At 40.3% G+C, this 23,753-nt stretch overlaps 2 protein-coding genes across 7 annotated transcripts in view; both read left to right on the top strand.

Annotated features, from left to right (window-relative positions):
• LOC109867390 (non-muscle caldesmon) overlaps window positions 1–1,736 on the top strand; it is a 67,784-nt gene extending 66,048 nt beyond the window's left edge. For all 3 annotated transcript variants that reach the window (XM_031801262.1, XM_031801261.1, XM_020456536.2), the window contains one exon: window positions 329–1,736. In XM_031801262.1, coding sequence (XP_031657122.1) covers window positions 329–351 — 23 coding nt within the window. In that variant the 3' untranslated portion in view covers window positions 352–1,736. The remainder of the gene's footprint in view (window positions 1–328) is intronic.
• A 4,604-nt stretch (window positions 1,737–6,340) lies between these two features.
• On the top strand, window positions 6,341–21,851 carry LOC109867296 (troponin T, fast skeletal muscle isoforms). Of its 4 annotated transcripts, XM_020456379.2 has the most exons (14): window positions 6,341–6,439; window positions 8,539–8,578; window positions 8,707–8,711; window positions 10,124–10,282; window positions 13,865–13,882; window positions 14,788–14,806; window positions 15,337–15,376; window positions 15,494–15,610; window positions 16,836–16,913; window positions 17,013–17,126; window positions 17,309–17,421; window positions 17,691–17,781; window positions 18,445–18,485; window positions 21,547–21,851. In XM_020456379.2, the coding sequence occupies exons 2-14, from the start codon at window positions 8,559–8,561 to the stop codon at window positions 21,578–21,580; spliced, it is 849 nt and encodes a 282-aa protein (XP_020311968.1). In that variant the 5' UTR covers window positions 6,341–6,439; window positions 8,539–8,558; the 3' UTR covers window positions 21,581–21,851. The 4 variants fall into 4 exon arrangements, with proteins under 4 accessions (XP_020311968.1, XP_020311969.1, XP_020311971.1 ...); XM_020456380.2 differs by lacking the exon at window positions 13,865–13,882; XM_020456382.2 differs by lacking the exons at window positions 10,124–10,282; window positions 13,865–13,882 and adding an exon at window positions 9,509–9,520 and having other exon boundaries at window positions 6,344–6,439.
• The last annotated feature ends 1,902 nt before the right edge of the window (window positions 21,852–23,753 follow it).

Raw genomic sequence — 23,753 nt, 5'->3', positions numbered from 1 at the left:
GAACCTTCAGAAGGGTTCTATGTCGAACCTTGCCTTCCAAAGAACCTTCAGAAGGGTTCTATGTCGAACCTTGCCTTCCAAAGAACCTTCAGAAGGGTTCTATGTCGAACCTTGCCTTCCAAAGAACCTTCAGAAGGGTTCTATGTCGAACCTTGCCTTCCAAAGAACCTTCGTCTTCCAAACCCTGGTCCCTCTGCAAATAATTATTTTGGAACCCTTTTTTTCTAAGAGTGTATATCAGTGGCTGACTTATTCATTGACCATCAAAAACACAATCGACACACCATTGGTAAACAAACATCTGAAAACGTTTTTATTTCTTTTTCAGAACTACCCCATGGTGAATATTGAAAAACATGTGTTGGTGGCAATGACTTTCTTCTCAAGACGGTATGAACTTCAACAACACCGTTTGCTTGTCAGCCAAGCCTGTGATGATATCCTGAAGTAGCATACCTTTATACCTTTCCTACCACCTTTAGTAGGTCATTTTAGAGAACTTTTAAAAATGGTTAGCTTTGTTTTGTGTGCCTGTATATTCAGTTTGTACAAAGCAATGAGAACTCCCCAATTCCATTTAATCTCCAGACATGTACAAAACATCTGCTGTTTCCGTGACATAGACTGACCAGATGAATCCAGGTGAAAGCTATGACCCCTTATTGATGTCACTTGTTTAAGCCACTTCCATGGGTGTAGATTAAGGGGAGGAGACACATTTAAAAAAATGATTTTTAAGCCTTAAGACAATTTAGACATGTATTGTGTGTGTGCCATTCACGCACCAGTTTGTGTCAAGAACTGCAACGTTCCTGTGTTTTTAACGCTCGACAGTTTCTGGTGTGTATCAAGAATGGTCCACCACCCAAAGGACATCCAGCCAATTTAACACAACTGTGGGCAGCATTGGAGTCAACATGGACCAGCATCCCTGTGGAACGCTTTTGACACCTTGTAGAGTCCATGCCCCGACAAATTGAGAAAGTTCTGAGGGCAAAAGTGTGTGTTTGGGGAGGGATTAATATTAGGAAGGTGTCCTTAATGTTTTGTACACTCGGTCTATATTTGGTTACTTGTCAAAAGTATATGCCACATATGTTTATGTATATACAGTATGAATGTTTGTTTTTTACTCAATGGTTTTTTCTTTCTTTCTTTGCCATTGAAAAGTATTAGGTGAATGCATTTACAGTACATGTATGTTGGAAATTATGCAGAAAGGAACATAAAACCCAAGCTTAGAATATGAAATGGTAACTCATTTTGTGTCATATTTCCAGGTTTGGGAAGTTTAGTCACTGAGCCCGTTATTTGTAATATCATGTTTAAAAAATGTGTTTTTCTTCTGGCATTTATTTGAGCACAGCCATTATCCAGACATCAGCATGAATAAGGTGTTAAACACTAGGCTACAATGGCTTTTAAGCGATTCATCTCTTTTTTTTCATGCATAAAATTCTGCATTGAAATGCCAAATTGTTTTTTGGTAACTGAATAACCTGGTAAGAGAACATTGCTTGTCTGTCGTATTATTTCCACTTTATTTCACACACACTAACATTTCATCCTGCAATTTAACCATGATTCTGTTTCCAGTGATGCACACTGGGGTTTTTCACATCCTTACTTATGCTACTAATGTGACAATATTGTGATTTCTGCTTTTTTTGTGTTAAAACTTTCTTTACCTTAAACCTATTTGTTTCTGGCATGAAATAAAGCATTTTATACGATAATGTTTGGTTTTTGGTTGGTAGCATTTTGTTCAGTCATTTTACGCAGCTAGACAACTGCCATTTGCAGAGGATAAAGAGGCGTAGTGAGTGGAAAGCGAAGGAGGGCAGTCAAGTTTAACACTCCCTGCAATTAAGGCCTCACAGCTGATACTGGAAGGTTCCTTGGCCTAATTTTAGGCAGTGAGTAGAGAGGAGGGCAGCTGATCACCTGCTCCCTTCTATAGATGCTCAGTCATGTCCTGTACAGGCAGGGTGCATCACTTTCACTCGACAGGGACAGTAAATCAATGGCCGAGAAAATACCTGAGGGGCTGCTTATGCATATCAGATAGAACCTAAGAGCATATATTGGTCTAATTACTGTACTGTACATAACAACAAGGCAAAGTAATGTGTGAAGACACTGACACTTGTGCCTGTGGATTTACTGTACAAATGACCAATAAAGATCAAATATACCAAAAACTATGTTGCTGGTATATTACATGTTTTTATATTCTGTATTACTGTGACACTATGAGGTCTGGGCAGTTAGATACTGTTACTGTGACAGTGTGAGGTCTGACTGGCAGCCATACTTGGCCTGCAACCTAGAGGTCCAAGTATTGATTGAGAGTGAAAGTGAATGTTGAGCATTTGACCCCCGTGATGTCACTTGTGGTCATGGCCATTTGAGTAGGTCAGAGTTTTTTTATGCACAGTAAACAAATGATATAATTGGAAGATCTTGACCCGTATCTTTTTTAAACCTTGATGGCTGTAAACCTTTTAAAGTTCAGACCTTGATAGCTGTATTTAGATTGAAAAGGAATGTCATAAGCCTACAAGTCAGGATATCATATTTATCTCCCACAACCTTCTGTCTTGTTTAATAATGGAAATTGCATGTAAAATGGCACATCAAATACCTTTTTTACTTAAATCTTTTTTTTATGTAGGTTTGTATGATTTAGACCAGGGACACTAAACTACTATTTGAGAAGGTACGGTCACACAAATGTCCTAGGTGGCAAAGGTCCGGATGGATATTGTCTATTATTGGTGTATTAAGAAAAAAAACTGCTCACAACCCATGTGAACCCAAACTGTTAAAACTGTTTACAACCCTCTCGTTGATCATAGACCAATCAATGCCCAATTTCAACTTCCTGCTAATCATGCCAAGAATATAAGATATGCATATTATTCATAGATTTTGATAGAAAACACTCTGAAGTTTCTAAAACTGTTTGAATCATATCTGTGAGTATAACAGAACTTATGTAGCAGGCAAAACACAGAGGACTAACTGTTCAGATTTTCTTTTTGCCAAGGGATATTTCTTAGGAACCTGTTTTCAGTTCCTACCGCTTCCACTGGATGTCACCAGTCTTTGGAATTTGGTTGAGGTTATTCCTTTGTGCAATGAAGAAGTAGGCCAACTAGGAACTGGGTACACTTTTGTGTGTTGCGCAAGATGTGAAAAGTGGCGCTGGTTTGTTTTCATTCCTGTATTGAACACAGATTGCCCGTCTACAATTTGATCGATTATTAACGTTTAAAAATACCTAAAGTTGTATTACAAAAGTAGTTTGAAATATTTTGGCAAAGTTTATAGGCAACTTTTGAAATATTTTGTAGTGACGTCGCATTTTTTGTAAGCTGTTTTTTTCTGGATCAAACGCGCTTTAGAAATGGACATTTTGGATATATATGGACGGAATTAATCAAACAAAAGGACCTTTTGTGATGTTTATGGGACATATTGGAGTGCCAACAAAAGAAGCTTGTCAAAGGTAATGCATGTTTTATATTTTATTTCAGCGTTTTGTGTAGCGCCTGCAGGGTTGAAATATGCTAACTCCTTTGTTTACTGCTGGTGCAGATGGTGCAGGCTATCAGATAATAGCACAACGAGTGTAGCTTTAATTGAGTATCTTACATGTATGATTTAATGAAATTTTGAATTTTATAGTATTTAATTTGATTCTGGTGCTCTGCATTTTCCCTGGCAATTGGCCAGTTGAGACATTTACGTCCCGCCTATCCCTAACTAGTTTTAAAGCTCATTTGCTGTAATTATACCTATTTTGCCATGGGGCGGAGAGAAAAGTGTGCAGTTTTAAAGCACATTTCCTGCAATTCTACACGTCTTGACATGTCGAGGCCCCTGGGCACATAACATGGCCATGATAACTACAAGATTTAGATAGCTGGTTAGCCTAGCTGGTTAGCCTAGCTGGTTAGCCTAGCTGGTTAGCCTAGCTGGTTAGCCTAGCTGGTTAGCCTAGCTGGTTAGCCTAGCTGGTTAGCCTAGCTTACCTACCTAGCTACCATGGGCTAGTAATTGATCTACTCTATATTTTTGGCATGTTAGAAATAGCTCTCTATGGTCTGTCAGTGAATGACATGACAAGAGGAAAACTGATTATGCACTACCAAATTTCGAAATTGCACCGTGTGCATTCCACTACCACAACTTTCAGCAGCATTAAGTTGAAAGCCCGACTGAGTTCAAGTCAGTACACGCGGTCCATGTTCCGGATCCGGACCGCGGTCCACCAGTTGAATATGGCTGTTTGAGGCCTCTGCTAGTAGTCAAACTCAAATGTAGGCCACTTCTGATCATGTTTTAAAGGGGCCACTCTGCTACAGTAACAGAGACTGGACCTGCCTCCTGATACATGAGAGGAGGTCATCCTTTTATGGCTCTGGTAGGTTAGGCTTTTGGAGCACCTCCAAGATGCAAGTTCAAAAGAGGAAAGGGTAATAATAGCCATGCATCATACAATGGCTTTTGGGTGTCCACCTGAGGTAGGAAGAAAAATCTCCCATCCCCTAAAAACATGCACGTGCATTTAGTTTATGATCACATGATCAGTAAAGCTATAAAACAAATACAACAGCATTGAGCTTACCAGGTAATGCTTACTACAGTTGACAAACACGCCCGGACAGGGGAGTCCCCTTACATTTGAAAAAGCAAAAACATTTACAAATTCAACTTAAAACACTGTACCAGCTTGTACTTCAACAATAAACATTCTACCACCCTGTGTGTTATTTGTTCATAGGTTAACATATACAAGTAGTGTAGGAGTATCAGAACATAAACCATTATTGTTTTAACCATGATGCTATCTCGTTCCAGTTATGACTCCTGGAATGCAACACCCGAAATACAAAGCTTTAACATTGCATCGAAAATCCCTTTGCTCTTTGAAGACATGTCAAATAGTTTGAGCCATAATGGGGCTACAGTATACAGTACAGCCTCCTGGGGGCTCTCTTCAACAGCTCTAACACCTGTCTCAGTGCTCTACCACCCAGCCAATAGCATAAACACATTACTACGAGCTGTCGAAAAGAAATTGTAGTGTATTTACCTGTGTGACTGCTGCTTGGGGGTCCGCCGGCTGCTGCCTGCTTGTCCCAGCCCGGAGTGTCAGAGCGGAAGGCTCATGTTGAGCGCAACTATACCCCCTTCCTACAAATGGAAGGGCCAGTCTCCATGGCAGTCCAAAAATAAAATCTGAGCCCTAAGCTCAGAATGTGCTCCGTCGTGACAGCGCGCTAACTGCGACCGTCAGCCAGTCAGGGGGTGGCCATAGCACCTTAGATATCACCACCCCTCGCTGCGGTGACCAGATCCTCCTCTCTGAAAAATACTCTTTCAGAGTGGCGCCCCCTGCAGGAAAGCATGAGCCAGCTCAGCTCAAGAAGCTTTTCTCTGCCAATTCGACCGAAATGTTAACCAATCACAGCTCCAACCAGGGCACAGCATAGTCCGCCTAATAAATCAGTCCAATCAGGCACCCATAACACAGTTAAAGAGGGAAATTCATGATATCGCATATCTGTAAGGGTCTTAATGAAGCTAGAAAAATGAGAAACATTCTCAGTATGACAGTTAGTTCTTAGAGCCCTGGGCCCGTATCCACAAAACCTCTCAGGGTATGAGTGCTGATCTAGGATCAGTTTCATATCATAATAAATAAGATTATATGGACAGGTGGGGACCTGATCCTAGATCATCTCTCCTACTCTGAGACACTTTGTGGATACGGGCCCTGGTGAGAATCTAATTCACGCAAATACAAGACACAGCCACAGTAATCTTCCCATTATAGAATACTTCATAAATAGGCTATAATGGGAAGATTACTATGGCTGTGTCTTGTATTTGCGTGAATTAGACCCACTGGTCAGTCCAAATACTATTTTAAAGCTGCTGAAGACCCTGAAAGTTGATTCAGCAAATAATGTAAAGTGTTGAAATAGTACAGACTGTCCACAGATCCTGTCCTCGTTTGACCAGGCCATTGACATACATTATATTTATGTACAGTATCAATCTGATCTCCCACTCCTCTGGGAAAGGAACAAGTCTACCATCTGATTGCCTCGACTGACGTTCCTCTTGGGTTAATTTTGCTTGCCTAATGTGATGGCAAATATAGCAACAGGGGCGTTGGCTGTCCCTCTCCAAACTTGAGCCTCCCTCCCTACCCCACAATTTATCCATTTCCTTATTAAGTGCCGGGTGTAAGACGTCAATACATCCCCATTGGGGCCTCGCCTCCGACGCTTCCTTGTCCAATAGCGACCTTCCTTGGATCAAGTGTCACTATAACAGAAGGACATAATCAGGGTTGTAATTCTGCAGAACCTTACAGCCAGTCTCGGCCACCAGGGAGCTCACTTCTTCTTTCCGCTATTCTGAGGTAAGAGAGAGAGAGTGAGAATGGTTGGAAGGAAGAGAGAGTGAGTGGAACAAGAGAAGGAGTGAGTGAGTGAGTGAGTGAGTGAGTGAGTGAGTGAGTGAGTGAGTGAGTGAGTGAGTGAGTGAGTGAGTGAGTGAGTGAGTGAGTGAGTGAGTTAGATAGATAGACTGATAAAGAGCTTCAGATCAAGTGCACCGTTAAGAGCTCAGGGCCCCCCTAGCTGTCTCCTTTCAAGAACAGCTGAATCCACACGTGCAAAACCACTGCCACTGTGTTGGAACACTCAGGCTTTAAAGCAGTCGGCTGCTCCATAGTAATGTTGAGGTCAAGGGTGAAAGGACCCACCAGGGGGATAGGGACAGGTGAAGGGAACATACAGGTTTCTACATAAGCTTCTAGCTTAACTTGATCAAGATTGTGGGTGTCTCTTTGTGCAAGAATATAATTCTTGAAAGCCACTTGGCATGTAAAATGAAGTGTCAACATTTTGTGTCAAGAAATGCTGGTATATGTGTGAACGTCTGTTCTTGTTGTTCTTGTTAGATTAAGCGCTAAAAGTGACTTGGGTGCTACAAGGTTTCTGGGGGTGAGGCCTGGCTCCAACAGGCTGTCGCAAGTCTGGGATTTCAAAATGGTCCAAGCTATGTTGTGGAGCTGATCCCATGGTTTAAATCAAAATGGAGGCTAAGATGAGGGAATCTTAGAGATATACTCCATGTTACCTCAATGATAGGATTGAGAACAGTCTTGTTAGCACTATACTGGTCTTTTGTGATGTGGTTAACAGATAGCTGGACACATATCTAGTGGACAGAAATGTTTGCGTGTTGTACGTCACAGCAAAGTCAGTGATAGTTTAATAGAGAGAAAGGTGTGACATTCTGTTATTCTGGAGACCTGTGAACTAGGAGAACGTGGTGGCACGTTGAACCTTCCACACTTATAGGCTAAACACATAGACACTCTACTAATGTTACAGGGCCCATTGAGCAATAGCCTGATTTGTGAAATCAAACCAGAAATCTATAGCTATGATAATATGATTGCAATTTCAAGAATCAACCTTTGACTTTCAGTCTTTCGCATTGTCAAACAGTTTCATGTTCTTTCATTATTCCCTATGTTCCCGTTTTTATTTTTTATCTTTAACAAGTTAATACGACATAATAGAATCATGGAAAAGTGGCTGAAATGCCCATGAGAGGGAGATGTCCACATAAGGAAATGAAATGGGAATTACTGACACTATTCCAAGAGAAAGAACCTGATCTGTGCTTTGGAAATCAGATCCTGGACCCATTTCTTAAAGACATTTGCAGCTGTCTGTTTAGGAATAGTTGTAATGTGTGAGTAGGCCTCTAGGGTGGCCCAGTTATAGAAGTTATGCTTTACAAATGCAAAGGTGAAGTGTTTTGTGAACATCCTTGTAATGCACGCTAATCAGTTCAAAATGTGTAACTTTGGGGATTTGTCTGACAAGATAACATTAAGTTGCAAAACAAACTAAATCAGAAGCAAAAGGTCAGCCATGGCTTACTAAATTGGTCTAGAAGGGACCGAAGAGTTAGATCGTCATGTTTCTAAAGATGCATGTATTCTAGCACCTATGTTGAGGCATGGAATTTGACCAAGATATTAAGTTAACTTGAAGACCTTAGATTTTGACCTTCTCATTGACCTGTGGTCTCATGGAACATGGGAAGGGAGGGGGGGGGGGTAAAAAGAAAAAGGCCATGAATATTTGCATGGGTACCTTCTCATTTATTGTCTGAGAAGCAGAATTGGCAGCGTGTTGAATTACAGTATATTTTCCTAACACTAATTTGAAGACAGGTATAAAAATGTGCAGATTTAGAGCTTGGTAGATTCAAAAGCAAACCCTTTACAAATTCAGCTAATTTTTCTGTACTACAATTTATTCAAAAATGTCAGCAAAATGTTCCTCCATTAGGGTTGGGTTCTGGTAATGGGAGAAGACATTTTACAGTCTGGCATCGATCATAACCCCATGCTATAAATAATGCTAGTGACTTGAGTGTTGCCTCCTTGGCGTCTGAGTGAAAGTGTCTCTCTTTCTTCCCTTGTACCTCGTACCTCAGGTGCAAAGTCCACTGTCACCATGTCTGACACAGAGGAAGTGTAAGTAGTTCCAGCATTATTTTGCATCCTCATTGTTACCTCATCCAGATTTCATTTTGGTGAGTTGTTTTTGACTGCCTGACTAAACTTGCAATATCTTTTTCTATCCTTTTTCTATCCTTTCACAGCGAGGGTAAGTTACATTATTACTATGTTATTGCTCTGTATAATTATTGTATCTTTCCATGATCATAGTCATTTTAAATGGGTAATTGTTCAATCGTATGCTGAAACATTCTGTATGTTTTGTTAACCAATGCCTAACTGATTTCAATCCTCAATGTAGAATAGTTAAACGCAATGGAGAAACCTGGCTGGACTCCTTAGGTTTCAAGTTGTGTTCAAAACTGCCCTCTGTAGCACAACATGTAGAGAAAGCCATGACTTAGTCATGACTTATCGATGAATGGTTTCAGGGGCCAATGTTGATAACAGGCCATTGACTAAATTGAGCATGATGCATTTAAATGAATTAACACATTCCTTTAAATGATTTTCTAAATGTCAGAGCACATCCATCCACTCGTCTGTTAGCAACAGGTCCCTGCAACTCTCTAGACCTTTTACAGTTATACATACTGTCCTCCTAGTTTGTACACATTCTGACTGAGTAAAAATGCATATCTCCTCTTTATGGAGGGCTATAAATCAATCCTATTAAACTATCAGGCCTTGAAATGTTTTGTCTGCTCAAAAGTCTTCCCAAGAGACCTGATTTAACAGCACTTTGTGAACTGCCAATTGATCAGCTATGGAGGACTGTATTGTGTATGCATACAACTGATCCCTACTGTACCCATATTTACAGTGTATAATATATATAGTAAATATTATATTATATACTGATATATTGGATGCAGACGGATTCTTTTGGTAACACTATTGTTTTACTCCTTTCTTTCTCCGAAATTGTTGTTTATATCCGTGGAGGCGAGGGAGAAGGTAAAAAACAATGACGCGCAGACAATGAAAATGTTCATGTCATCTAATTTGTCAGCTGTGTCGCTCTTGATCCTCAGTGTGCTTGAGGATGTGTGTTCAACTCATTGGATCTTCATGTAGCTCATAGCATGTTGGATACTGCTAATGCTACCACTTCACCTCACTTCATCAGACTTTCACTTGAACATACAATATGGTCATTGCGGAAAAGATTTACCTACAGAGTAAGAAACTACAGGCTCATGTCAGACTAGATATACCAAATTAGAAGATACCTCGTCGGCAAACAAACCTTCGTAATTGGCAGAAGTGTTTGTAAAGTAGAAAAGTAGCAAGGTTAATTTCAGGTCCCTGTATGTAGGAAACATCAACACATTGTCCAATATTGCCTCTATAGATCTATTCATTGAACCCTGAACTCTTTCTCCTGCTTGCTATTTTCTCTGCCTCATATAGTTCATGGTTACGCCCATGAACTCATCTCCTCTTTTAACCTCCATATCGCTCTTCTGTTCTAAATAACTCACCATCTTTCTCATGCTTCCATTCATTAACCTCTCCATTCACCTTCCTCTCCCTGGTTACTCACTGCATGTTGTGTAGCCATAGCAGAAGAAGTAGTTGAAGAGGTAGTTGAAGAGGTAGTAGAAGAAGAAGTGGTAGAGGAAGAGGTAGAAGTGGCCCCAGAGGCAGCCCCAGAACCAGAGGCAGAGCCTGAGCCAGAGCCCGAGCCAGAGGCAGAGCCTGAGCCAGAGGCTGAAGGTATGTTGGCATGGGGTATTCTATCATCCTTTGAGATGCAGCAGTGCGCTCCACCTGTTACAGCCAGACAGACCTATGACTAATATAGCTAGGGATGTGTTCCAATGTCCATAGTAGCATACCCCTTAGAATCCAATACATTGGACATGTTTTATTATAAGTGGTATGCTAGTGTCGATAATGGGATACATATCCCTAGTGTACTTTCTTGTTCTACATTTACTTGAATGTAGTACCTTCCCTTCATAGCTGGCCAAGACAATGGATGCATGCACTGTATTATTAGTTGTATGTTATTAGCTATATGTTCTCATTTAGAATGTGTTATAAATATGCCCATTTCCCTGTTCCGTTCCCGCTGCTTTTAGGCCTAGGACAAATTGCTTCCTCATTGCTACACAAAAAATGCTGGATTAAAATCAACCTAACAACCAGCGCTGGGTAAATATTGGACAGAACACACAATGGGTTATTTTGACCCGAGCCAGTTGGGTTGCGTGAATAACCCAACATGTTGGCTTGTGGTTATCCAAAACAAGGGTTCATTTTACCGTCAATTGGGTATTTTTTAAAACTTTCACGCTGGGGTGACTTAGCAGCTGTGTCTTATTGTATGTAATCCTTAACTTATTTTCAGGAGGTGTGGCTTATTATGGCTGTGAATATTCAGACAGCCCTTATTGGTCACCCGTGAGAGTACATCTCATTCCTGTTCATCGTGTCAATGTTCAACCTTAACATGTGTTAACTATACAACAGAACAGATCCAACAGGAATAACTTTTACTCTCATGGTTGGCATAAAAAAGCTGTAAGCCACGCCCCTACTGAAGTACGCTTCTAAACCCTTCTGACCCACTGGGTCATACAGTGCCTTCAGAAAGTATACACACCACTCAACTTTTTCCAGATTTGGTTGTGTTACTGCCTGAATTTATAATGGACTAAATTTAGATTTTTTTGTCACTGGCCTAGACACAATATCCCATCATTCAAAGTGTAATTGTGTTTTTCCCAAAAAATTCTAAAGTCATAAAAAATGAAAAGCTGAAATGTTAATTAGTATTCAACCCCTTTGTTAGGGCAAGCCTAAATACGTTCAGGAGTAACAATTTGCTTAACAAGTCGCATAATATGGACTCACTCTGTGTGCAATAATAGTGTTTAACATTATTTTTGAGTGACTACCTCATCTCTGTACCCCACACATACAATTATCTGTAAGGTCCCTCAGTCAAGCAGTGGTTTTCAAACACAGATTCAACTACAAAGACCAAGGAGGTTTTCCAATGGCTTGCAAAGAAGTGTATCTATTGGTAAATGGGTAAACATTTAAAAAAGCATACATTGGTTATCCTTTTGAGCATGGTGAAGAGGTTAATTATACTTTGGATGGTGTATCAATACACCCAGCCACTACAAAGATAAAGACGTCCTTGCTATTTCAGTTGCCGGAGAGGAAGGAAACCGTTCAGGGATTTCACCATGAGGTCAATGATGACTAAAATAGTTACAGTGTTTAATGGCAGTGATAGGAGAAGACTGAGGATGGATCAACAACATTGTAGTTACTCCACAATACTAACCTAATTGACAGAGTGAAAAGAAGGAAGCCAGTACAGAATAAATGTTATCCAAAACAGGCATACAGTTTGCACTAAATTAATACTGCAAAATATGTAGCAAAGCAATTATCTTTTTGCCCTGAATGCAAAGTTATTTGTTTGGGACAAATCCAATCCAACCCATTACCGAGTAGCACTATCCATATTTTCAAGCATAGTTGTAGCTGCATCATGTTTTGGGTATGCTTATAATCGTTAAGGACTGAGGAGTTTTTCAGGATAAAAAGAAACGGGACGGAGCTAAGCACAGGCAAAATCCTAGAGGAAAACCTGGTTCAGTCTGCTTTCCACCAGACACTGGAAGATTAATTCAGCAGGACAATAAACTAAAACACAAGGTCAAATCTACAATGGAGTTGTTTTCCCAAGAAGACAGTGAATGTTTCTGAATTTACATCAAGTTAATTCATTTTGAATTCAGGCTGTAAAATGTGGAATAAGTCACAGGGTTTGAATACTTTCTGAAGGCATAGTCTCTCAATAACCCAGCACCAATAACTCAGAAACAACAATCCAACCTTGCTCTTTTTAAAGAAAACATCAAAACTAAATGGCCAAATGCCTGCAACCAAGCAGTTGGGTCAACCAAACAACCCAGCATTTTTTTAGTATATAGAATACAATTATATATAAGCATTAGACTTTCAACTATAAGCTATAATAAGTCAACATCAGTGTATCAAAATATAGTGGATATCTTGCACTCTTTATTCCCACTACTCTAAAAGGAGCAAAAACACCTCTGTGCTTCTACTATGAGCCTGAAAAGGCATAATCCTGATTACACTGTAGATGCACTCTGAACATGTGTTTGTTGTGACAGTCCCTTCTTAAAGTTAGAATCCGTAGTTGCTACATTTTTTGGAGGTATAAATTAATGATATACACTGAGTGTACAAAACATTAAGAACACCTGCTCTTTCCATTACAGACTGACCAGGTGAATCCAGGTGAAAGCTATGGTCTCTTATTGATGTCACTTGTTAAATCCACTTCAATTTGTGTAGATAAAAGGGAGGAGACAGGTTAAAGAAGGATTTCTAAGCCTTGAAACAATTGAGACATGGATTGTGTATGTGTGCCATTCAGAGGGTGAATGGGCAAGAGAGAATATTTAAGTGCCTTTGAAAGGGGTATGGTAGTAGGTGCCAGATGCACCGGTTTGTGTCAAGAACTGCAAGGCTGCTGGGTTTTTCACTCTCAACACTTTCCCGTGTATATCAAGAATGGTCCACCACCCAAAGGACATCCAGCCAACTTGACACAACTGTGGGAAGCATTGGAATCAACATGGGCCAGCATTGGAATCAACATGGGCCAGCATCCCTGTGGAACGCTTTTGACGACAAAAGGTGTTCCTTATTTTTTGTATACTCAGTGTATACCCATTGATTCTTGAAGAATATAACTTATAAATGCCTCATGAGCTGAGGTCGACTGTTGTACCTCATCAGAACCCCCAAATATTAGCTTGTTTTACTCCAATGTGTGTAAACAATGTAAAGAGAGGGTATAGCTTCAAAACATGGTTAAAACTGTCATTTTTATACCATGGATGGTCATTCGTTGCATCAATAGCACTGTCTATGAATCTGAGAGTGGTTACATTTCTCCAGGGCCATCCCTCAGCTTTTACCGAAACAGAGGCTGGGTGGCGCTTTGTTTTAGTTTCGACTAAGGATTCTAGTTTTAAACTGAACGATACTTTGAGGCGCTTTTGTGTGAGACACGTTTACAAATTCATTATTGTACTTCCACAAACTGCTGAAGTGTCACGCACAAGTAAATCGTAGTGCTTAGCCCAACAAAAGTATCATTTCCATTTGAAATATTAAAATGAGATGACGCAAATGCCGAAGCTTAGGTAGAGTCTGCAGCCTATGGCTTACTAGTCAGCCCATGTTGCCATTGCTAACGCTGTTTATTTTGCTTTCATTTTCATTGCTTGCTGCATGCAGAGGTCGTTGAAGAGGAAGGTATGTTGATTAAAGATGAGTTATCTGTGTCACGCTGGTTGGTATATAGGAATGCGTATGTATATATTGTCCATGTCCCAGGTCTGAGGTCTCGCTGTATTGGGGGAATGTCTGCTCTGTCATAACTGTTTGTCAGATCTAGAAATACTGTGAAATTGGCTGACTGGTAGGACAAAGAAAAACAACACATCAGTTAATCAAATCCAATTTTTTAAATGGTGTATTTTGGGAAAGAAATAAGAAAAAGGATGGAAGAATATGAAATGCTAACATTTGCTTAACCGCGCAGTGACCTCACTGTTCAACCCTCCCTGCTATGCCCACTCACGATTAGCACGGCATGTACCATAACAAGAGAAAGAACATGCTCTTCTAACAATGAAATCTGTGTTGTCTTGCTTGTGAAAATGGTGTGCGGGTCAAACGACAAAACATGACACAGTTAGAACGTTTCTCTTTTAAAGTTAAACACTTTGTCTTTCAGCAGCAATATTTTTCATTCGAATATTTTCCTGTAATATAAGTAGACGTCAATTGTTCTGAAATAAGATCACACTTTAGAAATAAATCAAGCACACATAACACATGTCCACATTCTTCAATTGTGTGTGCAAAGCTTTTTATGTCATATCTGAGATTTGGATTTTTCTTTTGGTGGTTATTTCTCTGCTGATTTTCATAGCACTAACAAACATCCACCCCCTCAAATTGAAAGCCAGGCATTTTTGGAATATCTACCGCAGATTTTTTTTTCTCTCCATTTAATGTAGAAACAAATCAAATATTCATTCAAGTAATGCCTGAATCTTTTTTTGCCTGGTAATTACTCATTTGCTTTATGCTGATTTGTACATATCTAACCCAATAACATGTACTTGTCCTCCTCTTCATTTCTTAATATACAGCCCAAAAGCCACAGTTCAAGTAAGTCATCATTTCATGTAACCCCTCATTTGTTGGTACACATTTCTAGATGTGTATGATTACTACACAGAAATGGCTGCCTTCATATTTCCATTTCCATTTCAATCTCTCATAAAACAAAATACTACATTCTTAACTGTGGTAGTCAAAACCTTCAGCTGCCTTATTCTATATAGGCCTAACGCACCAAATATGCATTTTTCTTTCTTTTTTTTTGATATATATTTTGTTATTATTTCATTGTCCTTATTTCAGGTCAACATCACATCAATTTGTAAACATGTAGATATATTTCATTACAAACAAGATGATATAAAACATAACAAAAGCAAACAGAAAACCAAACAGTGACAGTAAAACATTTAAAATTAAAAAATATATAAATTCAATTTCAATCTGCTGTCTTACAGTGTTGCATTACCCCTAACATTATACATTTTTTGTTACGTGCGTAAAAAAATAAACGTTATTTATTTTTTATTATTTTACTACCCATAGATTCACTGTATTTGTATATTGACACTTCTCAGGGTACCAAAGATTCCTGATGGCGATAAAGTGGACTTTGACGTAAGTAGCTCTGCGCACATCATGACCATCTGGAGACAGCTGGCCGGATAATACCAGGGCTAATGTCAGAGTTGACGACATGTACTGAACACATGACTCTACTTCCTAACCTTACAGGACATTCAGAAAAAGCGTCAGAACAAGGATCTTGTTGAGCTGCAGGCCCTGATAGATGCTCACTTTGAGCACAGAAAGAAGGAGGAGGAAGAGCTCATCGCCCTCAAAGAAAGAATTGTGAGTAAGAATGAGTAAATGGCATCACTCTGCATACACATGGGTCAAATTTGAAAATGAATACAAGGTCGTAAATAAAATCAAGGTTTTCTTATTGGACAAGGTAGTTCACTCCTGCTTGCTTACATTTAGTTCCTGGTGAATACAACCATTACAAAATGATAAGACACTGCAGTGCCCACTGGTGACCAAAGGTAATGCAACCATTACAAAATGATAAGACACTGCAATGCACACTGGTGACCAAAGGTAATACAACCATGACAAAATGATAAGACACTGCAGTGCCCACTGGTGACCAAAGGTAATGCAACCATTACAAAATGATAAGACACTGCAATGCACACTGGTGACCAAAGGTAATACAACCATTACAAAATGATAAGACACTGCAATGCCCACTGGTGACCAAAGGTAATGCAACCATTACAAAATGATAAGACACTGCAATGCCCACTGGTGACCAAAGGTAATACAACCATGACAAAATGATAAGACACTGCAGTGCCCACTGGTGACCAAAGGTAATGCAACCATTACAAAATGATAAGACACTGCAATGCCCACTGGTGACCAAAGGTAATGCAACCATTACAAAATGATAAGACACTGCAATGCCCACTGGTGACCAAAGGTAATACAACCATGACAAAATGATAAGACACTGCAGTGCCCACTGGTGACCAAAGGTAATGCAACCATTACAAAATGATAAGACACTGCAATGCACACTGGTGACCAAAGGTAATACAACCATTACAAAATGATAAGACACTGCAATGCCCACTGGTGACCAAAGGTAATACAACCATTACAAAATGATAAGACACTGCAATGCCCACTGGTGACCAAAGGTAATACAACCATGACAAAATGATAAGACACTGCAGTGCCCACTGGTGACCAAAGGTAATGCAACCATTACAAAATGATAAGACACTGCAATGCCCACTGGTGACCAAAGGTAATACAACCATGACAAAATGATAAGACACTGCAGTGCCCACTGGTGACCAAAGGTAATGCAACCATTACAAAATGATAAGACACTGCAATGCACACTGGTGACCAAAGGTAATACAACCATTACAAAATGATAAGACACTGCAATGCCCACTGGTGACCAAAGGTAATACAACCATTACAAAATGATAAGACACTGCAATGCCCACTGGTGACCAAAGGTAATACAACCAACCATGTGTATCTGTGTGTCCGTCTGCAGGAGAAGCGTAGGGCTGAGAGGGCCGAGCAGAACAGGATCCGTAGCGAGAAGGAGAAGGAGCGCGCGGCGAGGCGTGAGGTTTGTGTCCTCCGCCAGCTCCACCATCGACCCCTCCCGGCGTTCTGTCAACATGGGACCGACAACTACAACACACTGACTCTGTGATCTCTAATACAGGAGGAGAGGCTGAAGAGGGAGGAGGCAGATGCCAAGAAGAAGGCTGATGAGGACGCAAAGAAGAAGTCTGCCCTGTCCAGCATGGGCTCCAACTACAGCAGCCATCTGCAGAAGGTGACCTAGCGACCAGCCAGTCGTCACAGACCCATAACGTTATGAATAGAAAAAAATGTCACTTGTATACAACATGTCATTCAAAAGGAAAAAACAACAGAAAAACTAAACAATGAGTTGTGTGTTTACATGTGTGACCAATGGACTTGCCCCTTGTAACCACTGCCATTCACTTGTAACAGGCTGACTCAAAGAGAGGTGGGAAGAAGGAAACTGAGAGAGAGAAGAAGAAGAAGATCCTGGCAGGCAGACGCAAGGCCCTGAACATCGACCATCTGAATGAAGAGAAACTGAAGTAAGAAGCCTTTCAAGTAACAGGCTTGGGCTTTATGTACAGTACGGTGTGTGTGGTGGTTTGTTTTGGCGAGGAGAATCAGGCCTACAGCAGGAAAAGTCAGGTACAAGTACAATAGCTTTTGCAACTGTCTCTCGTTATCTGAAATTGAATGCACTTTAAGAACAACCTTCAGCCAATCAGAATCAAGTATTCAACCTCATGGTGTAAACATGGAATCTCCACAGAGAGTTTGAACTCACAGAGTCATCATGCTTGCTCTGCTCTAGGGAGAAGGCAAAGGAGCTGCATGAATGGATGCAGACACTGGAGTCTGAGAAGTTTGACCACATCGAGAGGCTGAAGAGGCAGAAGTATGAGGTATGTATCCGATGTCCTGGTTAAAGAAAAGAGAAATATACTATAAGTTATCCCAGAATCCACCATACATACATACATACATACATACATACATACATACATACATACATACATACATACATACATACATACATACATTACATACATACATACATACATACATACATACATACATACATACATACATACATACATACATACATACATACATACATACATACATACATACATACATACAGCAATATGCACATCTGAAAGAATTGTGAACTGTTGAAGTTATGATATATTTTAAAGACACATTAAATTAAATGACGTAATCTTTTAATTTGACTCTAATCAAGAGCTCAGCTGATAATATGACTGGCTCCGTTCTTAGAGCATATGCCTTAGTACACGGCCGCATTCCCCCGTGGCAGTATGGAAGGTACTGTTATTGACCGCGACCTGATAAAACGCTCAGTCACCACATGATCAGTTTTTTTCCTTAGGTTTTTACAGACATGGGTCATATAAGATATTTTTTAGATACCCTGGAAAATTCCAAGTCTTACCCGAGTAAAATCAAGGGTGACAGCGGGCCACCAAGTCTCACCATCCGCTTGGTGGCCTCAGCCACACGGCCTCTCAGATATGAACACAACTCTGCTTTGATATCTCCTCCAGGTCACAACCCTGCGTAAGAGAGTGGAGGAGCTGAGTAAATTGTAAGTAGAGCTGGACAGTTATCACAGCTCAGGGGGGCTCTGCCGCTCCACTGCGGTGCATGGTCTGAAACTTAATGAGAAAGTTGCATGTGAAACTTAACACAGAGGCGACTGAAACAGAGCAGACGGTTCCACGGTGGGTCGAGAAGACAAGAGAAGACACCAAATTAAATCTGAATGAATATTGATTATATTCCACTCATTCGGGTTGAACATGTTACAGACAGGTTATGACACATGGCATACTGTACCATGTCCTTCCGAAACATTCCAGAGGTATTAGAGTGTGTCTATGTGCAAGCACAATAGACTGAGACCCAATCATAGACCCATAGGGAACTGCTGAGCTAAAAGCCAGTCACTAGTCAATTCTGAAGAAATGGTGTGATTCACAGGTAAGTGATTCTGTCTGGATGTCATTCCCACTGAAAGAAAGTGACAGAAACTCAGTAGTGGTAGTGTCTGGCTAATCGTTTCTAACATGTCCTCCTCCCCTCAACTCTCTATCTTTGGCATTTTGGGAAGTCAATACTGACACACACACGCAGTCAGTCAGTCAGTCTGTCTCCTGTAAAATGCGCTGTTAAATGTGTCATTTCCAGGTCATCACTCCCAGGAACCGCATTGACATGTTACAGAAACACCCCTATATCTTTCTGCCAAAACTGTTCAGGACAGTTTATGTCAGTTTATGGCTGAAAACATTACAGTTTAGAATCCACCAATGAGATGAAATGCTATTGAGTTCATCTCTCCATTCACTATCTGACAGAAGAAACCAGTTTGCTATAGAACAAGATTGACATTCATGTTACTGTATTGGCAAACATAGCCAGCCATTCATTCTGAATTTGCTATGACATTACTTATTTAGCACTCTTGGCCCTTTGGACATAAAAACTCTTATACCTTTGGCAAAACACATATACAGTAGACACTGACAATCCAAATAACAAAGGATGTAGACCTACAACCAGGTTCAACAAAGAAAGCCAAGTTCTCGTGCATCACGTTGCTGAGCTGTAATGTAAGTCTCAAACCTTATTTTTTGGAATATACAGAGCATTTGAAATCTATTCAGACCCCTTGACTTTTTCACCATTTTGTTAGGTTACAGCCTTATTCTAAAATGTATTAAATAGTTCACACAATATCCCATAATGGCAAAGAAAAAACACGTTTTTTATTAAGAATGAAACACTGAAATATTGCATTTACATTTAGTACTCAGACCCTTTTTACTAGGTTGAAGCACCGTTGACAGCGATTAGTCTTCTTGGGTATGACGCTACAAGCTTGGCACACTTGTATTTTGGGAGTTTCTCCCATTCTTCTCTGCAGATCGTCTCAAGCTCTGTCAGGTTGGATGACGAGCGTCGCTGCACAGCTACTTTGAGGTCTCTCCAGAGATGTTCGATCGGGTTCAAGTCCGGGCTCTGGCTGGGCCACTCAAGGACATTCAGAGACTTGTCCCGAAGCCACTCCTGCATTGTCTGGGCTGTGTGCTTAGTGTCATTGTACTGTTGGAAGATAAACCCCAGTCTGAGGTCCTGAGTGCTCTAGAGCAAGTTTTCATCAAGAATCTCTCTGTACTTTTCTCCGTTCGATCCTGACTAGTCTCCCAGTCCCTGCCGCTGAAAAACATCCCCACAGCATGATGCTGCCACCACAGTGTTTCACCGTAGGGATGGTGCCAGGTTTCCTCCAGACGTGACGCTTGGCATTCAGGCCAAAGAGTTAAATCTTGGTTTCATTAGAACAGAGAATCTTGTTACTCATGATCTGAGAGTCTTTAGGTGTCATTTGGCAAACTCCGAGCGGGCTGTCATGTGCCTTTTACTGAGGAGTGGCTCCAGTCTGGCCACTCTACCATAAAGGCCTGATTGGTGGAGTGCTGCAGAGATGGTTGTCCTTCTGGAAGGTTCTCCGATCTCCACAGAGGAACTCTGGGGTTCTGTTAAAGAGACCATCAGGTTCTTGGTCACCTCCCTGACCAAGGCCCTTCTAACCCCTATTGCTCTGTTTGCCCGGGCGGCCAGCTCTAGGAAGAGTCTTGGTGGTTGTAAACTTCTTCCATTTAAGAATGATGGAGGCCGATGTGTTCTTGGGGATCTTCAATGCTGCAGATATATATTTATTGGTACCCTTCCCCAGATCTGTGACTCGACACAATCCTGTCTCGGAGCTCTAGAGGGTCTGAATACTTATGTAAAAGAGGTATTTCTGTTTTAGATTTTGTATAGATTTTCGCTTTGTCATTATGGGGTATTGTGTGTAGCTTGATGAGGAAAACATTTATTTAATACATTTTCAAATAAGGCTGTAAAGTAACAAAATATGGAAATAGTCAAGGGATCGGAATAATTTCCAAATGTACTGTATAAGACTCTGGTTCTCTTTAATTCATGTGTTTACGTTGTGGGTATTGTCACTGTCAAATGTTTCAAAAGCAAAGAAAATATATGAAAGCATCAAATCTGAGGTAACTTTACATTTCTTCATTGTGAAGTCCAATTACTAAATAGTGTGCTTTCAACGTTGAGCTTTGGACTGCTGTTTCTTTGCTCTCTCAGTGTCGCATTCTAATTTCTCGAAGCTATCATGTGTTTTACTGCCACCATGGACCGGCTGTTAGCCTGATAGCCATAGGATGCGAAAAGAGATCATTTCCTACATAAGGACAGAAAATACTCCATGAATCCTCACGAGCACAGTGGGATAGAACACACGGGTCAGTGAGAGAATCATGTTATATTTCCTTTGCTTTCATTCATTCCATCATCACCTCCATTCCATGGTAAGTGCTGCATGGTGTGTCGAAAAGGATAAGCATGACAACTCCATGACTTGTTTTGAGTGGTCTTTTGTGATTGATGATTGTTAGTTAGACCAATATTAGGACAGCATAACTCACACATTTGCATCCATATCTAAAGTAATTTGGAAGTAAATTCAGTAACTTAAAGTCAATGTAAGCCTTTATTTATAGATGAACATGTGCATTGATTGTCTTTTCATGGGATGTCTCACTCTGTTTCTCTGTCTTTGTGACGTTTTACAGCTCCAAGAAGGGTAAAACGGTCCGCAGAAAGTAAACGGTCCCGTTCTGCTGCTTGGAGCCCAGACTGCCACCGTACTACCGGACACGAGCATAATGCAGCAACAACAACACACACTTACGCTAAGATCATGGCTCGGACACGACTAACACTATGTCTTAATGTTTGCATATTCACAAAAGATGTGCTACAGTCTACAGACGTAGAACGGAGCCATTAGCTGCTGTTGTAGGAATTATCCCTCACGCTCTCTCTCCCTGGACTGTTTGGTTCTCAGTATTTTTGTAAATAAAGTGTGACTCTTCAACCTTGTCTGTAGATCTGTTATTAACCAAACCCTCCTTCTTGCACTGTAATTTTGAAGCAATTTGTTCATATGAATAATTATATCCACTCTAATAAGAGGCATAATGTTGTTGTGTTTGCAAAAATAGACCAAGATTAGCTTGTGAAAAATGTAAGCATTTGAATTGCCATCACAATTAGATTGAGTTAGATTGTAACCTAGACTGAAATGTTCTGATGTGCAACAGACAGTAACGTAATTGGTTCTCTACAGTAGCGTAGCACAGCCTTTCCAAACCTTTTCCGTTGCGGAGGACAACCAAATCACTATCAAAATCTCTAGGACCACCATTTGTGCCACGCCTGCTCCTGCTCTCTCTCCCTGGCCCTCGAGGGTGCCAGGCTGCCCAGCCTCATGTACTCCTGCCACCATCATTACGCACACCTGCTTCCCTCGTCACGCACATCAGCGACTCATTGCACTCACCTGGACTCAATCACTTATGTATGTTATTTCCTCCCCTATATCTGTCTGTTCCCCAGCTCTATTCCCCACTTCAGCTTTAATATGTCTTTGTATTACCCGGTTCTGACGCTGTTCCTGTCCTGTTCCATGTCTGTGCTAAATTAAATGTTAAACTCTCCGTACCTCCATCTCATCATCAGCGTTGGTTCTTACAATTTGCAGAATGCCATAATATTTTTAAGGCACGTGCAGTCTTTCTAATTTTATTTTTAAAAGAAGTCAAAAAAATGTTAGCATTTATTTTCCTTAGCCTCCTATCGCCCTTGAAATGTTCAGTCTGATCATGTGGACGTTAGGAAACTAATTTGAAGATATTGATGTAATAAACAGCCCTAATTAGCTGATAGGATGGTCTAGAGTACACACCCTTACCCAGATGAACAGTCATTGGTCTATTGTAATCTAATCACATTGTGACGTCATGATGTGAGCCAAAAATTCCATCTGGCCTGAACAGGCTGAAATGCCAGCATAAGTTTTTCAAACAGCTGTTATGGCCTAAACTCACCAAAGGCGAGTATGTGAGGCGTTTGTGATTTATTTTAGAATGCATTGTTTTGAATTATAATGACCCAACTGAAGCCAGGGGTGGGGGGTTGTCCGCTTTGACGCCTCGCTCAATTAGAATGTCTCTATTTTTGCATTTTTTTTTGCTGGCGATATAGTCACACAAAACAATAAAAATGTTTTCATTATTCACTTTTTTCTAGCTCATTTGCATGCTAAATTAGATCTTATGGAAACACAACATCACTAAAAGCAAAGATGATTGAAGATATGGACTATCCTGCTAGCATACAGTCGCTACTCTGCCTGATCCATCCTTTACACCAGCCTTGCTCTGCTTTCTCCGCACGCCCGCTTCTGGTGAAAAGGACATTATCATCATTTTCTGTTATGTGTTATTTCAATTTCAATCTAATTTCGTTATTATTTATCTCATAGTGTGGAAATATCTCCTTTTTTTTTAAAGCACTGCACTTTTCCACATAAAATATCTTGGCAGTCAAATTTAGTACATTTCAGCCGTGAATGAAACAAATTAAATGCGTATTATTATGATTATAAACAAATTGCTTTGTGAAAAGTAATGTAAAATCGCATACCATACCATCAGGCCTAATACTCCCAACTGTTATTATTTTTGTGAGAAACATTTTTTTAATAAATCTCGGTAACACTTTATTTGGATAGTCAATCTGTAGATGCTCTATCAGTTACATTTCAACTAACTATCTACTAAACCTAACTCTGGCCCTAACCCTAACCTCAACCCTTATCCTAACCCTAAACTTAACCCTAACTCTAGCCCTAACCCTAACCTCAACCCTTATCCTAACCCTAAACTTAACCCTAACCCTAGCCCTATAACCTAACTTTAACCCTTATTCTAAACCT

Source organism: Oncorhynchus kisutch, linkage group LG22, assembly GCF_002021735.2.
Source record: "Oncorhynchus kisutch isolate 150728-3 linkage group LG22, Okis_V2, whole genome shotgun sequence".
NCBI lineage: Eukaryota > Metazoa > Chordata > Actinopteri > Salmoniformes > Salmonidae > Oncorhynchus > Oncorhynchus kisutch.
This window is presented reverse-complemented; position numbering and strand designations above follow the sequence as displayed.

Bases quoted from the DNA above. Each gene is read 5' to 3' on its own strand.
- LOC109867296 (XM_020456379.2), top strand. From the start codon at position 8,559: ATGTCTGACACAGAGGAAGT. The intron at 16,914-17,012 runs GTTTGTGTCCTC...TCTCTAATACAG, and splicing joins AGCGCGCGGCGAGGCGTGAG to GAGGAGAGGCTGAAGAGGGA. The intron at 17,127-17,308 runs GTGACCTAGCGA...CACTTGTAACAG, and splicing joins ACAGCAGCCATCTGCAGAAG to GCTGACTCAAAGAGAGGTGG.